The following is a 21,120-nucleotide window of genomic DNA, read 5'->3' on the forward strand; positions in this document are numbered from 1 at the left end:
TATTAAGCAAAACTGGCACTGTTCCAAGAACAGAGCTCAGAAATGTTGCCGTGTCTCCAAAGGTGACAGAATTGTTGCTTGGAATATTTCTCCTCTGAACCGTCTTGCAGTTGGCTCTGGAAGGGTTCCCGAAAGTGATCCTTCTCCACTGATGAACAGAACTGGCTTCATTTACAAAGGGTTTCGTTAACATTTCTGAACATCTAAATATAGAAGTGGTTTTATTTTCTTGATTTATACAACTGTTTTCTTAATTTTTTTATTTGAAACGAAGATATGTTCCTGAAATAAAGCTTACTTGGCTGTAATAAATCATACTTTTAAGATCTGTATTAACTACAGCTCTCCAAAAGGCTAACATCCTAAAGAACTTAGAACACCCCATAATGTTAGTGTCACTTTCTTTGCCACGGGATGGAAGGTCTATCTTACCTATTGCCTGGAGGTGTATAGATCCTAAATTTCCAATCCTGTTCCATGCCTGACCCCAGCATTATCCCAATGGCATAGTCCCGAATTTCCCTAACACTTCAAAAAATGGAAGCCCTAAGAAGATTCCTGCAAAAGAGATTTTACTGTAGCAAAATTCAGCGTTGAGTATGTTTGGTTAGCAATAGACTTGGGAAGCCAAGACGTCATACACGGAAAACCTCCGCCTCACCCAGAGCTTCATCACACTGGCTTTCTTGTCAACCCAGTTGTCAGAATCATTTGTATCCGTGAACTCGGCCTTCACCCAATCACTTCCCCTGTCTCTGTTCCCCTCCTTCTGACCCCGTTACACAACAGAGGTCAGAGCCTCTGGCTTCCACCGCCTGTGTATGCTGCTCTGTGTGACCTACGGAGCTGGAAGCCTTTTGGAAGTTACAGCCATGAAGACATTTTATCATAAGCATATGGATAATTAGATATCGGACTTGGATAATTCACATGCACTTGAAAACTGGCTTTGCTCCTTGAGCTCTCATGTCCTTGCCACTCAAGGTCTTGGATGCCGTTCAAAGTGATAAAAGAGACTTGACACCAAAACACGAAACACGAGGACTGGACTAACAGAAATGCTGGCCTTTGGTTTTAGAGGGTGGCTGTCCTGCTGGTCTTCCTTCCTCCCAGATTCTGACATCCCGCCGTAGCTCTGCGGTCTGATGGCACTCGGGACGCTGCGGCCCAGAAGGCTAATGCTGTGCAGTCCTGACCCCAGCACAGAACATTTTTTTTGAATTTAGTCAGCTCATTTCAGGCTGAACTCAGCCTAGAAGCCCGGTGTTTTGCAGGCCTCCTGGGAGGATGGATTTTGTCCGGCTTCCCTCCGTGTCCCTGATAAGGCCACAAGGCTCACGGCGTCTGCGCCTTTCCGTCAGAGGGATAATCCACCCGGGGACGGACTTCTTACCCTCTCTGGCTCCCCTTCTCATTTCTCCTGACAGCTCACTTTATAACACTCAGTTTTATATCTTCATTGGAACTAGGAAATGAATTTAATCTCACACTTTCCAAAAATCTACTGCGGTCATGGAGATCAGGGCCAACGTGGTTGGGGTTCCGTGGGCCTGTGAGTAGCCGGCAGTATTCTTCGACCACTAATGATTCCTGCAGATCGAGGAGCTCCTGTCCAGCCTTGGAGGGTGCCCAGAAAATTTCCCAGCCTGCCTGTCAGACGCAATCAGGGATGTCTCCTTATGCCTGTTACACAGTCTGTCCGGGGACGCTTGGATTCCGGCAGGTGCTCCCGGGGCAGAGAGAAATCAATGGAAAAGAGCCAAGAACAGCCACATGCAGATGGCAGACCCCAGTGCCAGACGGTTTTGTTGTGTTTCATCAGCTTTCCTGGGGTTCGGATTCTGTTGTGTCCTTTGTTCAAGGTGGTTAAAGAACCATTGATAGCCACAAACCAAGTGTAGGTTTCAGAGTAGAAGAGCACCTGCGGGACTGTGGCTCTGAGGCCACATTTTAGAAATAAAGCAGCAAAAGCCCGAGGCTTGGAGATAGAGCTGAGGTCAGAAATGCAGGTGCCCCACCCCCTAGCCTGGCTTTTTTTTTTTTTTTTTTTTTAAACAAAAATTGCCTCTTTCAACCTCAGACCAGATCCACTAAGGATGATGATATTTACACAATGAAAGGGGGAAAAAGGGAGGAAAGAAAAATCATTTAGATAAAGTACATCGTTTCTTGGCTTTTTAGCTAAGATCTAGTGTAAATAAAGTAGAAATGCTATTTGGGTTAAACCATGACCACTTTCTGTAGGAGATCTAAAAGCTCTTCCGTTCCTATAAAAGCAAAATGTGAATAAAGCATTAACGGGTGGGACAGAGATTGGTGGTGATATCAGGGTTCCGTATCTTCATCGTGGGGATATGTGGTAGATGCCATTGAAAGTGGTACAAATGCTCACGTTGTAGCAATGACAATTTCCTGGCGTTGATACTATACTCCAGTGACATAAGATGTAACCATGTTTTGGGGTAAAACTGAATAAACTCTACAGGGGACCTCATTACTATCTTGGTGTCTTCCTGTGCATCTCTGATTATTTCAATCACAAAAAGTTTATTATTTTTAAAAAAGCAAACTCAGAATTCATGGTGATTTTTGTCTAAATAAAAGACTGGGTTTAAGATCTTCCCAGCAATGATCAAATGAGGAACATATCTTTTACTTTGAATAATACCAGCATCCTGAAAAATAGGAAGAAAGAGACATTTTCTTTTTCCCCTGTAGAAACGGCTCCAAAGAGTTGGGAAGACCTAATTGGGCCTAACCAATGGGGTTGGGACCTGTCTAGTTTAGCTGCGGGCGACTCAGAAGCTCACGTGTGTTCCACCAACCTGAGTCAATGCAACCGAGTGGATATCCTGATCCTGTGTTGATATTATACGCTGATGATACATGTAGTGAGTTATTTTTTGAAATAGAATGCTTTGAAGACAGCCCTCTCATTTAAATTCTCTTTTCAAATTTTAGTTATCGAATCAAAGACACTTCAAGGAAACAAAAAAGAACACAGCTTTAACAGCCCTGGAGTTTTTGTCATAGAAAACACCACAGTTGAATTCCAGAGGGGCTCAGAGAGGCAGACCTTTAAGATTCCAGGACCTCTGATGGCTGATTTCATCTTCAAGGTAGGAGGAGCCCCTTTCCCAGGGGCCTGCCTCATAAGCTCTGCACATCCCGAATTTCCAGAACGTGCGGTGTGTTCCGCAGAAAAGTCATCCGTCATAATTTCTGCACAAAGTATATCACGGATACTTCCAACACGGTGGTGGGTTCCTAAACTTGGTTCGTCTCTCTCCGGTGTCTGCTGCTCGACCCCACTAGTTAAGAAACAAACTTCACTCAAGCAGGGGTGAGATTGTTTTCGCATCGGTAGACTCCAGGGGTGTTCAGCCTCTAGAAGTGTTAAACCCCTAGATAGAGTTCGGTGAAAATGGTCCACGGTTAAACGGTCACCATGCCGCTGTGTGTGCTCTCTCTCCCCTGGCAGAGCACAGCAGGGGAGCTAGATGCCCAGCACTTCGCTTCTTTCTTTGTTTTCTCAGTGGTCTCATTACTCAGGCTTGTCGGCCGCGGTCACCAGGGAGCCTTCTAAGAACTCTTCTTGTGTGTAATCAGGAGCCTGTGTCCCCTTCCCGGGGGAATCGGGGAGCATCTGTCCACAGTCAGTGGATATGGAGAGCAGTGGCTGATTAAGTTCCAAGTGACACAGTGTGAAAATTCTGGTAAAATTCAAAATATCTCAGATATGAGAAAAGGAAAGGGTGTTTCCATGGGTCGTTTCGTCCCATCCCTTTCCGGAAACTCCTTCCAAATGGAAATGGAGGAAAGAAAGTAGCCCTCCTTGCCAGGAATGGCTTTACCTATCAAAGACCCTGTGCCTTCCAAAAGAACTGTCCGTGTGCCACGTAGTAACCTGTCAAAGAACGTTCCTGGTCACACACCCGTGTCCATGCTCCCAACTCCGCCTGCGTGTGGCCAGCCAAGTGTTGAGCTGCGCAGTGTTGTGGCTTCGAAATTTTGAGTTTTAAATGGTCAACATTTAAAAATCGAGGATTGTAACATAAAAATGCCAGTGTTTTTTTTCCCCTACTTCTCATTAAAAATGGGAAGATCTGACTGCTCGCTTGCCCGTGGTCATGGCAGGAGCTGGCTGCCGCTGGGGACCAGCAGCTTTCCCATCAGGGCACCCAGTTTCCTTTGCCGTGGTCCACACCACTCCCTATTGTGTTCCCGACACTGGAGACATGGGCGTCATTTCACACACGTCGAGGTTGTCATTCAGACATCACCTGCCATCCATAGATCTTTAAGTGACTTCCACGTCAGATCCTTAAAGCATCAACCCAGGGTTATTCTTGGACAATAGCAGTGGGAAAGGCTTTGGGGAAGCCAGAGCTGTCATCTGTCTTTCCTTTCTCTTTCTCTCTGGTGCATTATGCATACCTTCTTCACTTGTTTTGCTCCCTTAGGGTTTGCCCATCTGATTTCCAGACAGTAACACACACACACACACACACACACACACGCACACACGTGCCCACAGCACCCCCCCCCCTTTTTTTTTCTGTCCTCATTTCATTCCTCCTTAGACAACCTGTGTTCATCTCAAGTCAACTCAGAGCTCTCTGCGTAGGACACATTAGTAAAACGATGGAATGGGAAGAAGAGCCACAAAAATGACCATTTCAAGACACTGTTTGGTCGCAGTGTCAGCGGGAAAGAACATTGATTATTGAATCCATGCTTCACCGTGCACGCGCACATACACCGTATATTTCTGCATGTGTGTGTGTGTTCGCATTTTTAAAGATCTGGTTACACCCCGCACTGAAAACATGAAAAAACAATGCTTCTTTTAGAGGGGTTTAGCGCTTTGGGGGCGTGATCTTAGCTTTACTTAGAATATTCCAATGCTTGAAACAATTCTTTTTTTTTTTTTTTTAAGATTTTATTTATTTATTTGACAGAGAGAAATTACAAGTACACTGAGAGGCAGGCAGAGAGAGAGAGAGAAGGAAGCAGGCTCCCTGCTGAGCAGAGAGCCCGAAGCGGGACTCGATCCCAGGATCCTGAGATCATGACCTGAGCCGAAGGCAGCGGCTTAACCCACTGAGCCACCCAGGTGCCCCGCTTGAAACAATTCTTAAAGAGAAGAATACAGCCGTATATCACTTGCCGAATTAAAAATTGTTTTACACTTTCTTGCCCAAATGACACGTTCCCCTCTTAACGGAGTACATTTCAGTAGCACGTCGGCCGAGTGCGAATTAGTACTGTCTTCTGTTCTCCACTCTGGGTTCTGGTTTCCTCAGATTTAATAAACAATCCTGGGCTTTCACTTCAACCCCCGGGAAGCTTTTGATCTCTCTTGACTGAAAGGTTTTTAAATATGGATATATCCACAGAGAAGGCATTACACACAACTGTCTGACTCACGTGGAACTCGAGGCTGATTCTCATGCCTCCTGCCATTCACCTCCCCAGATCCTGTGTGCATCTGGTGGGAGAGAATTTGGCAAAATCAGACACGGCGATGACGCAGGAATGAGTCTGATGTTGTTTTTCCCCCAACTTATAAGCCTGCCCAGATAGTGTAGGTTTCTAGGAAATACACATTTCCATTGGTCACCTTCTCTCTTCTCCCTTCTCCCCTCCCCTCCCCTCCCTCCTCTCTCCCCTCCCCTCCCCTCCCTTACCCTCCCCTGCCCCTCCCTTACCCTCCCCTCCCTTATCCTCACCTCCCCTATCCTTTCCTCTCTCTCCCCTCCCCTCTCCCCTCTCCTCCCCTCCCTTATCCTCACCTCCCCTCCTCTCCCCTCTCCTCTCTCTCCCCGCCCCCCCTCCACTCCCCTCCCCTCCCCTCCCTTCCCCACCCCCCCTCCCCTCCTCTCCCCTCCCCTCCCCTCCTCCTCTCTCCCCCTCCTCTCCTATCTTCTCTTTCTTTTCTTTCCCTGGGAGCACGATAGTATGACCCGGCCTGGGTTATTGCTAAGGTGGGGAGCTTTGCTTCCACTCCTGTTTTCAAGGCTCATCACGCAGTCGAATCCTGGCTGGACTTCGAGGGGGAGGTTCAGACTGCAGGCAGGCCGCTGATGGCGGTCAGCCGTGTGTCTTGCTGTATCTCTTTCCCATGTCCATCAACCAAGAGCCGCTGGTCTAAAAGTGGAGCACCCGACTCAGCCCGAGGCTGCCTCATGCACACAGGCTCTGCCCGCCCAGTGCTAACATGGCCCAGTCCTGGGTGCGTTGAGGGATACCGAGGCACACTCCTCCATTTGCTTGTAGAGGAGACCTTCCTTCGTGGACTTTTAATAAACAGACTGTTGACGACCCCTCTCTTCTGACACTGTCAGTGACTTCCAAAGACATCAGTGGGATGGTAGGTTCATTTGTCATATTGTCCAGATCCTAAAACCCGGCAAGTCACTGCGCCAAGGAGACCAAGATTTTTTTTTTTTTAACTTTTTCAGAAGCTACATTTTCATGATTGGACCATTCTTGAAAATGGCATTTTATTTTTCTCCCCAGTGGGTTTCTCATTATAGGTTCTTGTTTTCCCGAATGATTTGTGTTTTTCGTGGATGGCCTTTGTCACAGCACTGCGGAGTCACGGTGTTTTGCATGCGAGCCCCTGAAGTATTATTTCGCTTTGTGAATGTGTGTATGCCGCCACCAGGTAGCAGTAGAGAGTCCTGCACAAAGACATCGCGCCCTGTGCCCTGCGGATGGGAGGGTAGGAAAGGTGCGGTCTGTTCAGTGAGAATTTACAGAAACTGTGCATCTGTGAGTAGACGCTTGTGAACGTGAACTTGAAGTGTGTGCCCATGAGACCAAAACGAAATGGCTTTGGGAAAGACAGCTCTTTCCATGGTTCACTATTGGTAACTCCGTGGTAGCTCTCCCTCTCTCTGACAACATCTCCATCTTCCGCGAGAGAAAACATGTCCTCTTCCTCGTGGTCTGGAATCTTCCGTTGTGTTCCAGACGTCTCTCCTCTTCCCCCTGGTTGCGTATTTTGTGTGTCTCTAGGAAACTGTTTTCTGATGCTCTTCCCGCTCGTGTTCAGCGAGGCGAGCCTCTGCCTTCCGTGTCCCCAACTCGGCCCTGGGTACGCATTGCGTTCTCTCCTCGCACAATCCTTCTTTCTCGGGGCAGTTTCCACAGCGCGGCTCCCTGATGCGGGGATGCGAGGGATTGAAACCGCCTGTTTTCCTTGATCAAAGAGCGGGCTATAGCCTTGCCAGGTGGTGCAGATGGTGACTGCGCAGCGGCCTTCACAGGTATTTCAAATCACAGCAAGACACAATTTTTAGGGTCGGTGCCTGTATCAGCTTCCTGAGGCCACTGCAAAGACGCTCTCAGCTGGGTGACTTCAGTGACAGATCGTAGACAGATTGTAGGTCTGGAGGCCGCAAGCCCAAGATCAAGGTGTCGGCAGGACTGGTTCCTTCGGAGGGCGGAGGGAGAGTGTGTTTCCTGCCTCACGCCCTCAGCCGCTTCTGTGCTCAGGCCTTCTCCCTCAGCCGTGACCGTGCACGTCTGTCTCTAGGCCGAGCTCCCCCGTTCTCTAAGGACACCCATCCTACTGGATCGGACCCACCCTGATGGCCTCGCCCCATCTTGACTGGATCCCCAAAGACCCTGTTTCTGACGAAGACTGCATTCTGAGGAGCTGTGGGTGAACACGGCAGCGTATCTTTTGGGCGAGGGGGGGGACACCATTCAACCCCTAACAGCGCCCGACGGAAAAGCAGCTTTACCTGTTTCATCCTGCCGCTCGGTCAGAATTCCCCTCCACCGGAGCGTTTGCCGCTAACCACGGAGACAGAGACCCTGGGAGCCTCCCCTGACATTTGCTGTCATGTGGGCAGTTGCGGGAAGTTTTCGTGGTGAAAGCGGTTCTGATATTGCTCCAGGAGGTACCAGAACGCACAGCTGAGCTCGGTGTGTAACCCGCACACACGCACTCATGGTCAACTTTTGATTATTGAGGTTGGATCTTCTTCCTCCCCCTCCTGCTCCGCCTCCCGCTCTCCTTCTTCATCTTTGGTTCAGACTTATGTCTGGAGCATCAGACTGATGGAGGGAAGTAAGGTTTTTCTGAACTGATTCAGCTCCCGTCAGGGTCAAGGCCAAGCTTGGACACAGAGTCTCAGGGTTTCCTCTTCAGGAGAGAGGGGATGCCCATCCCCCCATAGGCTGAGCCGTGGGCTTCGCGTCCTCCATGCCTTGTGCTCTGGAGGCGCGTGGCCTGGAGTGCGGGGGTCCAGCAGGGATGTGCGGGGAGACGGCAGGCGCCGAGACGCACGTGGTGAGGGCGGTCCCTCTCCAGAGCAGGGAAGCACATCAACCAAGGTTTCAAAGTCAGAAAAGAAGCTTTTGCTCCCGTCCCCATGGAGAAATGAGGAAGGTGCCCTGTAGGGGATCTACTTCCATTGGCCACAACCTGGAGAAGCCCCCTCAGGATGAAACGGGCTCTAGTGTCCACAGTAGCCGCAGGTTGAGGGTGTGTGCAGTTCCCTGGAGGCTCTCTCGGCCCTCACGCGGCATGGAAGGTATCTGGAAAATTCCCTGAGCTCCTCGCTGGCCAAGCTTGGAGGAGCTGACCCCGTGGGGACAAGATGGCCCTGTCGCGGAGGGGTAAGGGTAGAGCTTCCATACGTACTACTTTGTTCAGAAAAGACCATGTTATGCTTGAGGCCCTGGCTTAGTTCTTTCCTTCCACCGTCGGAGCCCTCCTGGCTTAGGCAGGAGAGCGTATGGTCTCCCTGGGGAAGGGGCTGTGAGCCCCAGGCCAGGGGGTGGGCAGGAGGCACCGGCACGCCACAGATAGCCTGCAGCGCCAGCAGCGTGTGGGATGGGCAGGTGGTCGGAGGAGCCCCCTCCGCTGGCCGGCAGGGGAGTTCACTGACTCAAAGGCTCCCTGCGGTCCTCCCAGGGGCTGGAGGGACAAGGAACCCAGCTCTGGGCCCAAGGACAGGATGGGGACATACACACACAGTTCCAAGCCGTCCCCCCTTTCCGGACTCTAATGTCCCAGGTGGAGGAGACAGGTCTGAAGAACAGGACCCCTGAAAGACGGACCATGTCCCCACCCGATAGGGCGTTACCCAAAGAGATGCAATGTCACATGTCAACTTGCACTTGTCCTTGCCCTGCTTTTCGGGGAGGAAGCTACCATGCAGAGAAGACAAGGTCCGCAAGCCCATTAGAATTTTTTTTTTTTTCCTTGTGAAGCATTGCAGCTGGGAGAATTTCTTCTCGGGAGCCCCACAGACCTTTATCAACTCTCGTTGATAAGAGGGTCAGGGGCTCGCTCTAAACCATTCTCTGGGCCTTCGTCCTTCTGGGTTCTTCAAGAAGCAGATGCCAGACAGGATTAGACACGTAAGACATTGAGGAGCGGGATGTCCCCGAGGAAGAGGCAGGACAGAGCAGAGCAGGAGCAGAGAGAGGCTGGAGAGCCTCCCGCTGCAGGGAAGCTCTGACCCCAAGCAGAGGACGGAGGGACGCGCGACAGTCGGGTAGGAGCGTCTGAGATTGCAGAGCGGTTCTAGAGAATTCAGCAAGGCTGCAGGGGAGGCTCTGAGCCAAAGTCATCTATCCTGTGACACAGAGTCTCCCAGGAAATGGCCTCCTCCTCGGTGGGAGCAGCTGCAGCCAGTGGGGCCGGGGATGGGCACCGCTGGTCAGGTGCACTGGGTGCGGTCGTCCGAGCGAGAGGCACGTTCTCATGGGCTCCACATCTGGCGAGGCAGCTGTGCCCGCCATGATCACGTGGGACCCTCAGGCGCTAGCAAAGACTCATCATGGCAGAGGAATGTGCACTGGGACAAGGGTGAGCCTTCGGCGGGATGGGAAAGGGAAGTGGGCACTGGTCAGCAATTAGATGCCTCTGCTCCAATCAGGTCATCTCTTTAAGGAAAACATCTGGGTTTAATGCTTTTTTTTTTTTTTCTTTTTCTTACTTTTTTTTTTTTTTAAAATCTTTTTCTTTTTGGTGATAATGGGTGGGATCTAGCAAACCATTTCAGTCCCTCTTAGATTTATTGATTTTTGAGGGGTTTGAATTTTGAACGCTAAATAAATTTTTGAAATTTATATTTTGCTAGAGAAGTATCTAGCTCACCTATTTCTTTTGAATGTAATCAGAGTATCATCTTATCATTAAAAAAAAAACTCATTGTACCTGTACCTATGTCTCTTCCACTGGTTTCTTGTTTAATTTTTTTGTTGTTGTTCAAACCATCCAAAGATTTGTCTCTGAGGCATCTAAGAACTAGGTTTTCATCTGATTAACTCAGAGTTTAAAAACTATTCAACTTATTTAAATTTTTATTTTTGTTTATCTTCACATGGATTTATTTTGGGTTTGTATTTTTAGCTTCTAGAGCTCAATGCTTCATTCATTTTATTTTTCAGTCTCTCTCTCTTTTTTTTTTTCTCGGTTACATGTACTTAACACAGCTTTCCCATACAGCAGCTCATAATTTTGTTGTAGTGTAAGCTACCAATTTTTAATTTTATGCTGGACTATCTGTATTTGTATGCTGGGAAATCGTTGCCTCATTAAAGGTCAGGAAACTATTCTTCTGTGTTTGCTTCTGGAAGACGTATTGTTTTACCCGTCATATAACGAGCTGTAATCCACCTGGAGCTGACTTGTGCACACATTGTAAAGTAGAATTAATGTCTTTTTGCACCTCACTATCCAGCTGACCCAGAACCATTAGGTGAAAGCACAGTCCTTTCTTCGTTTGTCTTAAAGCCAAACGGTACGTGAGGGTCTGTCCCTGGACTCCCTTATGTTTTATTGATCTGTCTGTGCAATTCCATTTTGACTTAATTATTGCAACACTAAAACCAGTCTTGATATTTACTGGTAAGTTTTCCCACTTTGTTCTTGAAGATGATCTTTGATAGTCTTGACCCCTTGCATTTCCATATCAACTTCTGAGTCTGCTTGTCAGTTTTTATAAAATTCTTTTGGATTTTGATTGAAATTGCATTGAATGTATATGTCAGTTTGGAAAGAACAGGAAACTTTCCAATACCAATTTTCCAATCCATAAATATGATATGTCCATCCATTTATTTAGTCCAAAAAAATTCTCTTAGTAATGTTTCTAATTTTTAAAGTTTATGTCATGTATCTTTTATAAATATATTCCCAGTTGTTTGATTGCTATTTTGATGTTATTGTAAATGGCATTTTTTTCATTATTTATTTGTGTCAAAGTTATGGATATCTAATTGGTTTCTGTATATTGACGCCGTATTCTTAGTATATTGACTTATTAATAGTAACAGTTTATAGAGTCTTTTGGATTAGGTACATACACAATTATGACACTTGCAAAAATGGTAATTTTGTTTCTTCTTTTCCAATCCTTGTACATTTTATTCATTTTTCTTGCTATCTTATACTGTGTAGGATATTTGATACAATATTGAATAGAATCAGTGACAGCAGCTCTTCTCATGCTTCTGATTTCACGGACAAAGAACTCTAATTCTCCGTCATGTATGATGTTTGCTATAGAATTTTTGGTAGGTATTTTATTTGATGAAAGAAATCTTTTTTCGGGGTGCCTGGGTGACTCAGTTGGTTAAACGTCTGCCTTCCACTCAGATCATGATCTCGGAGTCTGGGGATCGAGTCTCACATGGGGCTCCCAGCTCAGCAGGGAGCTGCTTCTCCCTCTGACCTTCTCCCCTTTCATACTCTCTCTCTCTCTTTCAAATAAATAAATTAAATCTTAAAAAAAAAGAAACCTTTTTTCTATTTTGTTTCCATTGTCATATGTAAGTATGGAATTTTATCAGATGCTTTTTCTACATCTTTTGAAGTGATCATATGTTTTTCCTTTATTTTTTGGTTTGTTTTTTCTTTAATATACTGAATTACATTCAGTTAGACCCATCATACTGTTCCATAATAAACTTCACTAGTCACTATCATTATTATAATATATTGGTAGCATTTACTTATTAGTAGTTATTATTTTATTATTAACAAAACAATTATCCTTTTATATGTCAATGGGTACAATTTTAAATTATTTTATTTATGATTTTTTGGTAGCTATGTCCAGGAGAGGGTTTTTTTTTTCTTTTAACATATTCATATCAGATCTTGGTATTAATTTATACTGGCTTTATAAAACAAAGTTAGAATTATTTCCTCAGTTCTTATTCTCTACAATAGTTTGTATAAAATTGGAGTTATTTCTTCTTTAAATATCCAGAAATATTCAGCAGGAAACTGTTAGGGGTATGCATTCAGTGTCTTTAAAATATACGGACTATTCAGATGTTTAGTTTCCTTTTGTGTCAGTTTTGTTTCAAGGACTTTGTCTACAAGCACGCCTCATTTTATTATACTCCATAGATATATGTATTTTTCTTTTACAAATTGCTGCAAAGGTTTGTGGCAATCCTGACTCAGACTAGTCTATTGGCACCATTTTTCCAGTGGCATTTGCTCATTTTATGTCTCTGTGTTATAGTTTGATAATTCTTACAATATGTCAAACTTTTTCATCATTACTGTCCTTGCAATGGTGGTTTGTGATCAGTGACTACAACTTGCTGAAAGCTCAGATGGTGGTTAGCATTTTTTAACAATGATGTATTTTTTAAAAGATTTTTCTTCAATTACTATTTTTAAGTTGTCTCTACATGCCACATGGGGCTTGAATTCACAACCCAAGACCAAGAGTTGCGTGCTCTACCGACAGAGCTGAGTAGATGCTCTGCAATAAAGTATTTTTAAATTAAGGTACATACATTGTTTTCTTAGACATGATGCTACTGCACACCTAATACACTTTATCATGTTGTAAACATAACTTTTGTATGCACTGGGGAGCCAAAAAATTTATTTGACTAGCTTTATTGTGATATTTGCTAACCCATGATATCGCCGAGGTGTGCCTGTATTTTAGCTAACTTTTAAAAAAATTATTGGCAGAGGTTTTTTTCATGATATCCTCTTACTATTTCTTCATTGTCTCCAGAATCTGTAGTGAGTCCTTTTTTTTTTTTCATTCCTGATGCTGACTATTTGTCCCTACTTTCTTTTAAACTTAATCAATCATGTTGGAGGTCTGTAGCTTTTATCAGACTTTTCACAGAAACAGCTTTTGGCTTTATAACCTATTTTAAAGTAGTTTCCTTTCCATATTATTAATGTCCACTCTTATCTTTATTATATCCATCTTTCCAGTTTTTTTGGATACAATAAACTGTCCCATTTTTAGCTTTTTTTTTTTTAGAGATTTTATTTATTTATTTGACAGAGATCACAAGTAGGCAGAGAGGAAGTTAGAGAGAGGGGGAAGCAGGCTCCCCACTGAGCAGAGGCCTGACGTGGGGCTCGATCCCAGGACCCTGAGATCATGACCTGAACCGAAGGCAGAGACATAACCCACTGAGCCACCCAGACCCCCCCCCCTTTATAGTTTTTTGAGTTGGCTGTTTAGGTCATTGATTTTCATCCTTTTCTCCCCCCATAACAGATGTATTTAAGTCTATGAATTTCACTCCAAGCATGCTTTTTATTTTGTCCTACAAATTTTGATAGGAAATCTTTCCTATCATTATTCAGTTAAATTGTATTGTAATTTTCATAGCGATATAGTTTTTGATTTAGGGAATAATTAGAAGTGTCTTATCCAAGTACATAGAAATTTTCCAGAATCTCGTTATTATTTTGTAGCTTATTTCCACTGTAGTCAAAAAACATAGTCTATATCATGTCAGTTGTTTGGAAATCTGTTGAAACTTAACTGGTGGTTCAGAACATAGCAGATAGTAGAAGATGTGACGCATCATCTTCTGTCATTGGGCACTGTCCATATGTCACATTGATCATGTTATTATTAATGATTTTATTAAAAATAATAGCCTACTGGGTTTTGTCTGCTCATTCCAGTAGTTACCATAAGAGATATGACAAAAACGGTGCTGTGACTGTACCTTTGCCTGATTTTTTTCCATTCTTGTTAATTTTGAATTATTTATCCTTGAGGCTAGCTTGTTAGGAACACTAACATTTAGGGTCTTTACTTCTAGAGACATGACTATTTTACTGTTATGAGACTATTTTCTGTCAGAATGTTGAGAATCCCTCTCCATTGTCTTCTGGCTCCCATTAATTCTGTTGAGAAGGGAGCAGTCAGTCTTATTTTGGTGCCTTAGATGCTAATGGGTCTTTTCTTTTGTCTGCTTTTAAGTGTTTTCTCTTTAGTTTTGGTTGTCACTGGTTTGACTATGATGTAATTAGTGGCTTTCTTCTGCTTGAGGTTCATGGTGCTTCACAACTCTGGCTTGAGATCCACCATCAGTGTTGGCAGATTCTCATTTATTGCCTCTGCAGATGCAGTTTCTGTCCCATTCTCTGTGTTCTTTGTTTGGGACTATGGCTATACCTTTATGTCTCATGTCTACTTTCTATCTCATTCTTTTCTGCCCATTTACTGGTTCTTTAAGTGTGTGTAATCCAGGGATCAGCAGATCCTGGCCAGCTACCTAATGACCTATTTTTGTAAGTGGAATTTTATTGGGACATAAACACAGCCGTATGTTTATGGATTGTGGCTGATTTGCACTATATCAGCCACCTTGAATAATTGCCATGGGGACAAGATGGCCTGAAAACTGTAATGTTTGCTATCTGGCTTTTTATGAAAATATTGCTGAACTCCAGTCTAATCCACTGTCAAATCTATCCATTGAGCTACCAATTTAAATTATGGTGCTTCATACTTCTAGAATTGACATTTTACTTATTTACTTATTTCTATCTAATAAAGATTTTATTTATTTATTTTATTATTTGAGAGAGCAAACACACATGAGCAGAGGGGAGGGTAGAAAGAGGGGCAGGGAGACTGATGCAGGGCTGGATCCCAGGACCCTGGGATCATGACCTGAGCTGAAAGCAGACTCCTAACCAACTGAGCCACCCAGGTGCCCCGGCCATTTTATTTTTATTGTAGCTTCTTTGTTTCTAGTGAAATTCTCCATCTTGTCATTTAGTTTCTTAAGCATTTTAACCGTTGTATCTTAGCCCAGACTAAAAACCAGAGCCCTAGGCGTGAGCCGTGTGCTAACATTGATGTTTTAAGACCCTAGGACTGTTAGGGAGTATTGTGAAATACCATCTGACGCCAAAGCTAGAGTCACAGGGAGCAGTGGCATTGTACCCAGGTGTTTAAATTTCTATCAGGTGATGCCGATATCCGGATGTTCTGTAATTCTGTAATTCCATGTATAGTCTATTGCTCCATGTTTTTTGGTTGTTACTAAATTTTATCTTTTTTGTGGGCCTGCTTTTCAGTTTTGCTATATATAGTAGGTGAGGAGATTACAGATATAATTTGAGACAGGATTAATTTCTGCTTCTGGAAGACACGTTAGCAACCAATTACCTTCAGCCAACAAGGAATTGAAATAATTTGAACCTGGCCTTCATTCCCCTTGGAAATTGGTTCACGTCCAGTTCACACTTTTTCCTAAGATAGAGCTTTTCGGGGTCTCGGTGGCACGCCTCGGGTGCCGGTCCAGCTTCAGTGGATCTGGAGCTCAAGTGTTTGGTCTTAGCCCCACGGGTCTGATGACAGGTCTGCTCAGCTTCTCAGCCACTCAGTCACCACTTGCATGACGGGAAGTGCCTGGAGCAGAAACATGGTGCCAAAGGGGGTGCTGAGGGTTATGCTCACCTCGCTGGGCTTCCTTTGTGTCTGGAATCTTGGCGCTGTGAATATTCACGAGGACGGTAGTTGTCTGGTGCCTTCAGATACATTAAGAACTATTTTAGGCAACGTTTCAACTTATTCTCTCTGGCAGGATTCATCAGAGACATCCTCCCATAGCCAGAGAAAACCCTTTACAAGAGTTTCATGCCTCTGGGACAGCTGTGCTCCCACCCCCCACCGTCCCTGCCTCTCCTCTCCAACAACGCATCTCATGCTGGAGTTTTTATACCGTTTTATAATTAGATACATCAAAATCTTATTTTTCAGTTAACTCTTATTTACCTCTATGAATAAGCTTTCCTGAGTGATTTCATTGTTACCGCTTCTTGTATTCCCTTCCTTCTTCTGCTTTTATGATTATTTATTTATTTATCTTCTGCTTTTATATTAGTTCTTATTTGGCACCTTTTCGTAGCTTCTCTCTCTCTCTCTCTCTCTCTTTTTCCAGTGAGGGTCTCAAGTGGTCAAGTTTCAGTCATCTTGTGTCTGAAATATCTTTATTTCGCTGACTATGATGAGAATTGGATCATAGATTGTTTGTTGATCGATAATTGGTGTTTGATTGTTGGTTAATCACTGACAGAATTCGAGATGAAAAGTTATTCTTCCTCATCGCTTTGAAGGTATGATTTTGTTTTCCCGCATCCGGTGTTTCCTGTGAGAAATCTGACTCCAATCTGATTCTCACTGCTTTGCAGATAATCGTGTTTTTTTTCTTCCCAATAACATGATTTTTCCTTATCCTGGCTGTTGTACTTTTCTAAAATGTCTGCTCAGAACTTGCTGGACACTTTTGAATTGAGTCCACCTGTCTTCCTCAAGATCTGAGAAACCCTCAGCAATTACATCATCAAATACTGCCTCTTCATTATTTCCTCGGTATTTCTGGCTTGAACTCCGTACGTGTGTTGGCATTTCTGGGTCCATCCCACAAGAACTGAACTCAACTTCTTTTCCTCTTTCTTTTTCTCTTTTTGTTATATTCTGGTTGTTTCCCTCAGTTCATTCGTTTGTTCAGTCAGGAGAGAAGAAAAGAAAAATCTGGGGGGAGAACTTGCTGCTTGAGTGTGGTCCTTCAGCGGTACGTTTCCTCTTCTCTCTGCTTCCTCACACGCATCGGTGCCCCTCCTCCTCTCTGATTAGATGCTGGAAGGCTCGTGTGTAAACACCACGTATTTGTGTACGTTTGAGCTTTTGCAGTTGTGCTTTCAGAAGACCTTTTTGGAAGGATTTGCTTCGAGATGTTATTATTGAAAGTGTGAGAATCCCAGTTCTGTGCCGTGCTGCCAACCAGCCCAGACTGGCTCAGTCCCGACTCCATAGAAATTAAAATCAGATGTATCAGGTAGAAAAAAGAAGTTAAACAAGCAGGTCTACCTGACACATTTGAGAACTCACTGCCAGGCATGGAGTCGTCTGGAAGGATGACTCCAGGGAGACGGGCTGAAGATCTTCTGTGCCCCCATGGATGACAGACCTCGATGAAATGTTGTCCCACATTACAATTTTTGGAATCTTCCTGTGCCGCTGTGTGTTGTGATCGATATGTGATGGTCAGTATCAGTGAAATAGATTCGTCGCTTGTGGAAAGGTGTGGGAAGCACTGGCTCATCGTACGTAGATGCTGACCATAGTTCTCTCTGTCCAGACCAGGTACACGGTGGCCAAGGACAGCGTGGTCCAGTTCTTCTTCTACCAGCCAATCAGTCATCAGTGGAGGCAAACCGACTTCTTCCCCTGCACCGTAACATGTGGAGGAGGTGAGGCGCGGACCACGAGCATGCTTAGGGCTCAGAGGCAGAGATAACATACTTGTGTTTTTAAGGCTGACTTGGCAATGGGCGTGGTAACTGGGGATATGTAATCACACGGCATCCTCCTCAGAGGCTGGAATGCGGTGGTGTTCCCAAATGCATTTTTGCCTTTATTCTTGAAGACAGGTGAAAACGGGATTTGGAAAACACGTTTTACTTCTAGCAAAAAGCTAGAAAGGTGTTTGCATGAGTTCTGACCTTTCTTGTTTTGATTGTCTTTAAAGCAGTCTTCTCTTTAATTTTTCAGGGAAGACTTGAGAACAGGGAGGCCACGTCACTTGCCCACTCTGACCAAGTTCATGAATGCATTGGTTCTAATGTTTCAATGTCCCCTGTCCTGCATCGGGTGCCAGAGCAGGACTTCCCAGAGAGGGAAAGGGTAGCTGTTCAGTGGTGAAGGGGAAATCCTGCTTACTGCTTGCTTCCTTCAAGGATTTCACAGACAGCTCAGGAAGGCTCTGGGCCAAGTGTAGCCCAGGGCTCCACACGTGCCACACAGATTTGCAGGCTCAAGTGCAGAATCACCGTCTGTTTGACATGGAAGAAGTACCTGCCTGGAGGAAATGAGGCCCCAGAGCCTCCATGGAGATAAGTTGAAGCTTTCAGTTGAAGGTGAATGGTTCTAGACTAGTGCCGACCCACGACCATGGTGACTAGAGTTGCTAGAGGGACTTCATGCTGTTACTCCCCTTAAAAGCACCAGAATAACAGCACAGGACATTTACATGTATCAAGCCATGGGCTAGGGCACTCACCTTCACATTTATTCTTCCAAACAACCTTAAAAAATATCTCCTTTCATGGCTGTTTTTACGTATGAGCCGTGGAAACGTAGGAAAGGTCAAAAGTGGACTCCCGTGTGCTCAGCGAGCAAATAGCCCAGCTAGGATCCGGCTCCGGGTCTGTCTGATGGCAGAGCCCCAGGCTCTAGGTGGCTTTGCCTTTGTGTCTCCTGAGAACCGCCCACCACCCCTGGGACCAGGTCAGGGCAGGCAGGCTCAGGTAGGGTTGTGTTTGAAGGGCTACAATCAATTGGCCTTCTGCAGCCCAGCCCCGTCAGCTTAGCCCCAAACCACTTCTGCCCTGCAGGGCTATCAAATATGAGCTTGTTCAGAGAGCCACAAACCAAGTGCCTCTTCTCCTCTAAACCACAGGCTTATCAAGGAGGGCTCCTCCGCCAAGGTCAGGTTCCTATGCACATGTATGTCAGACTGCTGTCTTCTGCGATTTAGGCTCCCAGTGAAAGCAGGAGGCAGGTGCTTTTGTAGGGAGCCCCAAGTAGCCCAGACCCCCAGAAGGAGCTTGTGTTGCTGGGAATGGAAGAGAAGCAGTCTAGGGGTTGAATGGGGCTCTAGAAACAAGGTGAAAAGTTAACCTTCCCAGTTAGTTCTTCATGGACCAGGCATGGGTAAGAGACCACGAGTATGGTCCTAGAGCAGTGGTTCTCAAAGTGGGTTTCCTGGTGCAGCAGCAGCAGCCGTTACGTGGAACTTGCTGGAAATTCAGATTCTTGGGCCCCAACTTGGACCTACTGAATCCAAAACTCAGGGAGTGGGGCTCATCCCTCCAGGAGATTATGGTGCATGTCCCAGCTTAAGAACCACTGCTCCCTAGAGCGATGTCTTCAGGATATCACCTGTAACTGTATGAACTTCACTGCTTTTCTGTATCTGTGTTACCCTGACCTATTATTTACTCCTGGTTTTTCTTTAAATGGACCTCTAAAAAAATTTAAATAAACATATTCACAAAAAAAGGATCTAATATGAGCAGTTCCAAGTGGCAAACTCTGGTGTCTTGCCATAAATTGAACACAATCACAAAAACGAATATGGAAACAAAACCCTGGCGGTCGTCCCGTCACATTCTCTCTCTTGATCCCCCCTGAAAGCGAGAACACAGGCAGAAACTCCTCCAAAGTGTTGAGTCACTGACCTTGCAACGGTGACCGCCAGGCAATTCTTACCACACCTCTGATCTTGGTGAACGCTGATTGAGGTCAAACAGCTTTTGGATTTAAGACCGTGACCTGCATCAATTCCATGAATCTCCCCAAACCTGGACCTCAGGCTCACTTTGGCCAGACTCGTTCTCTAAAAATTGCATGACGATGTTTACTGCAAGAGGCGGTGTGGCCGCGGAGCTCAAGTTCCGGGACCTGGATACCCTTCTTGGCTTTGCCACTACTTGGCCCGGAGCCTCAGTCTGTTCATCCATAAAACAGGACGATTCCCCCCTCCTCCCACCCTGCAGCATTGTTGGGGGACAAAACAACAGGACACGTGCCAAGGAGCCTGGTGCGGTGCCTGGCAGTTAGTGGGTACTCAGGAAATACCTGCTATGTTAGAGTCAAGGCAAACCTGAGTCTTGTTTAAAATGCCTCTGTGTAATCTACAGAGTTCTGGCTGTCCCCTCTCCCGGGATTCTCTGGGGATGAGTTATGAGATACAGACACGACTCCATGCCTCAGGGGGAGTGGGACATACCTAGAGCTCCCTACGTGTACATTTTATATCCAGAAGCAGAACCCCACCACTGTAGCGTTAGCTGGGCCATGGCTCCAGGGACGACGGAGTCTCTCAAGGACCCCAACATGAAAGCAAAGAGCCGGTGGGGCTCTTTTTAATCCTACTTGGCAGGAAAACAAACATTTCTTTTTAATGTATCCACCAACTCTCACACCACCTTATTCAGAGAGACGTTCCCATGTGGCCACATAAGACAAAAGAGCAGCTTTCCGCTCTGGGAGGGACATTTGTAATGGGGTTCGGCTTAGTTTGATGAAATTCTTGGGAGGAACATAGATGGGTCTTATACTTGGATGCTAAAGGAAAGACATAGTCAGCCTGGCTGGAACCGTACGTGGGGGCACCGAGCCATGAGACTGCCCACCAAGATGGCGGCGGTTGTCAGAACAGAAGGGGGTCGTCCTACTGCTTGCGGGGTTCCCCTTGCAGCCTGCCATTGTGTGCCCACTGGCAGAATTTCAGCACATTTGTTCATAATATAGGAAGGCGATCTGTCGTATTTCCTTCACTTTTAGTTATCTTGGTACTGCCATAAAATTAAAGAGGAAATGGGACGCCTGGGTGGCTCAGTTGGTTAAGCAGCTGCCTTCGGCTCAGGTCATGATCCCGGCGTCCTGGGATCGAGTCCCACATCGGGCTCCTTGCTCCACGGGGAGCCTGCTTCTCCCTCTGACTCTGCCTGCCACTCTGTCTGCCTGTGCTCGCTCTCGCTCTCTCTCTCTGACTAAATAAATTTAAAAAAAAATTAAAGAGGAAAATTAATTGTCTCTCCTTAAATTATAAACACTGTATGCTTTTTTTTTTTCTTTTTTGTCTCCTAGAGGTATGTTTCCATTTAGAACAAAGTTATTCTCTGATTCCAGGAGCTGTAATTTCCTTCTCTTCTTGTGTTGGAGGAAATAAAAACGCACACATAAAAACCCGCAAAAAAGCAATACCAGAATGTAATTATATTAGCAATCAAGTGTACACGATCAGTGTAACTGTCATTTCTGAGTTTTGGGGTAGTCAGGCGAGTTAGTT

General features: G+C 45.4%; 1 protein-coding gene across 3 annotated transcripts in view; it reads left to right on the forward strand.

Moving 5' to 3' along the window:
* Positions 1-21,120, forward strand: part of LOC309867399 (endophilin-A3) — a 487,937-nt gene that overhangs the window by 334,152 nt on the left and 132,665 nt on the right. For all 3 annotated transcript variants that reach the window (XM_082736215.1, XM_082736212.1, XM_082736211.1), the window contains 2 exons: positions 2,962-3,119; positions 17,404-17,515. In XM_082736215.1, coding sequence (XP_082592341.1) covers positions 2,962-3,119; positions 17,404-17,515 — 270 coding nt within the window. The remainder of the gene's footprint in view (positions 1-2,961; positions 3,120-17,403; positions 17,516-21,120) is intronic.

This window comes from Mustela nivalis (genome assembly GCF_964662115.1).
Source record: "Mustela nivalis genome assembly, chromosome: 6".
Lineage (NCBI taxonomy): Eukaryota > Metazoa > Chordata > Mammalia > Carnivora > Mustelidae > Mustela > Mustela nivalis.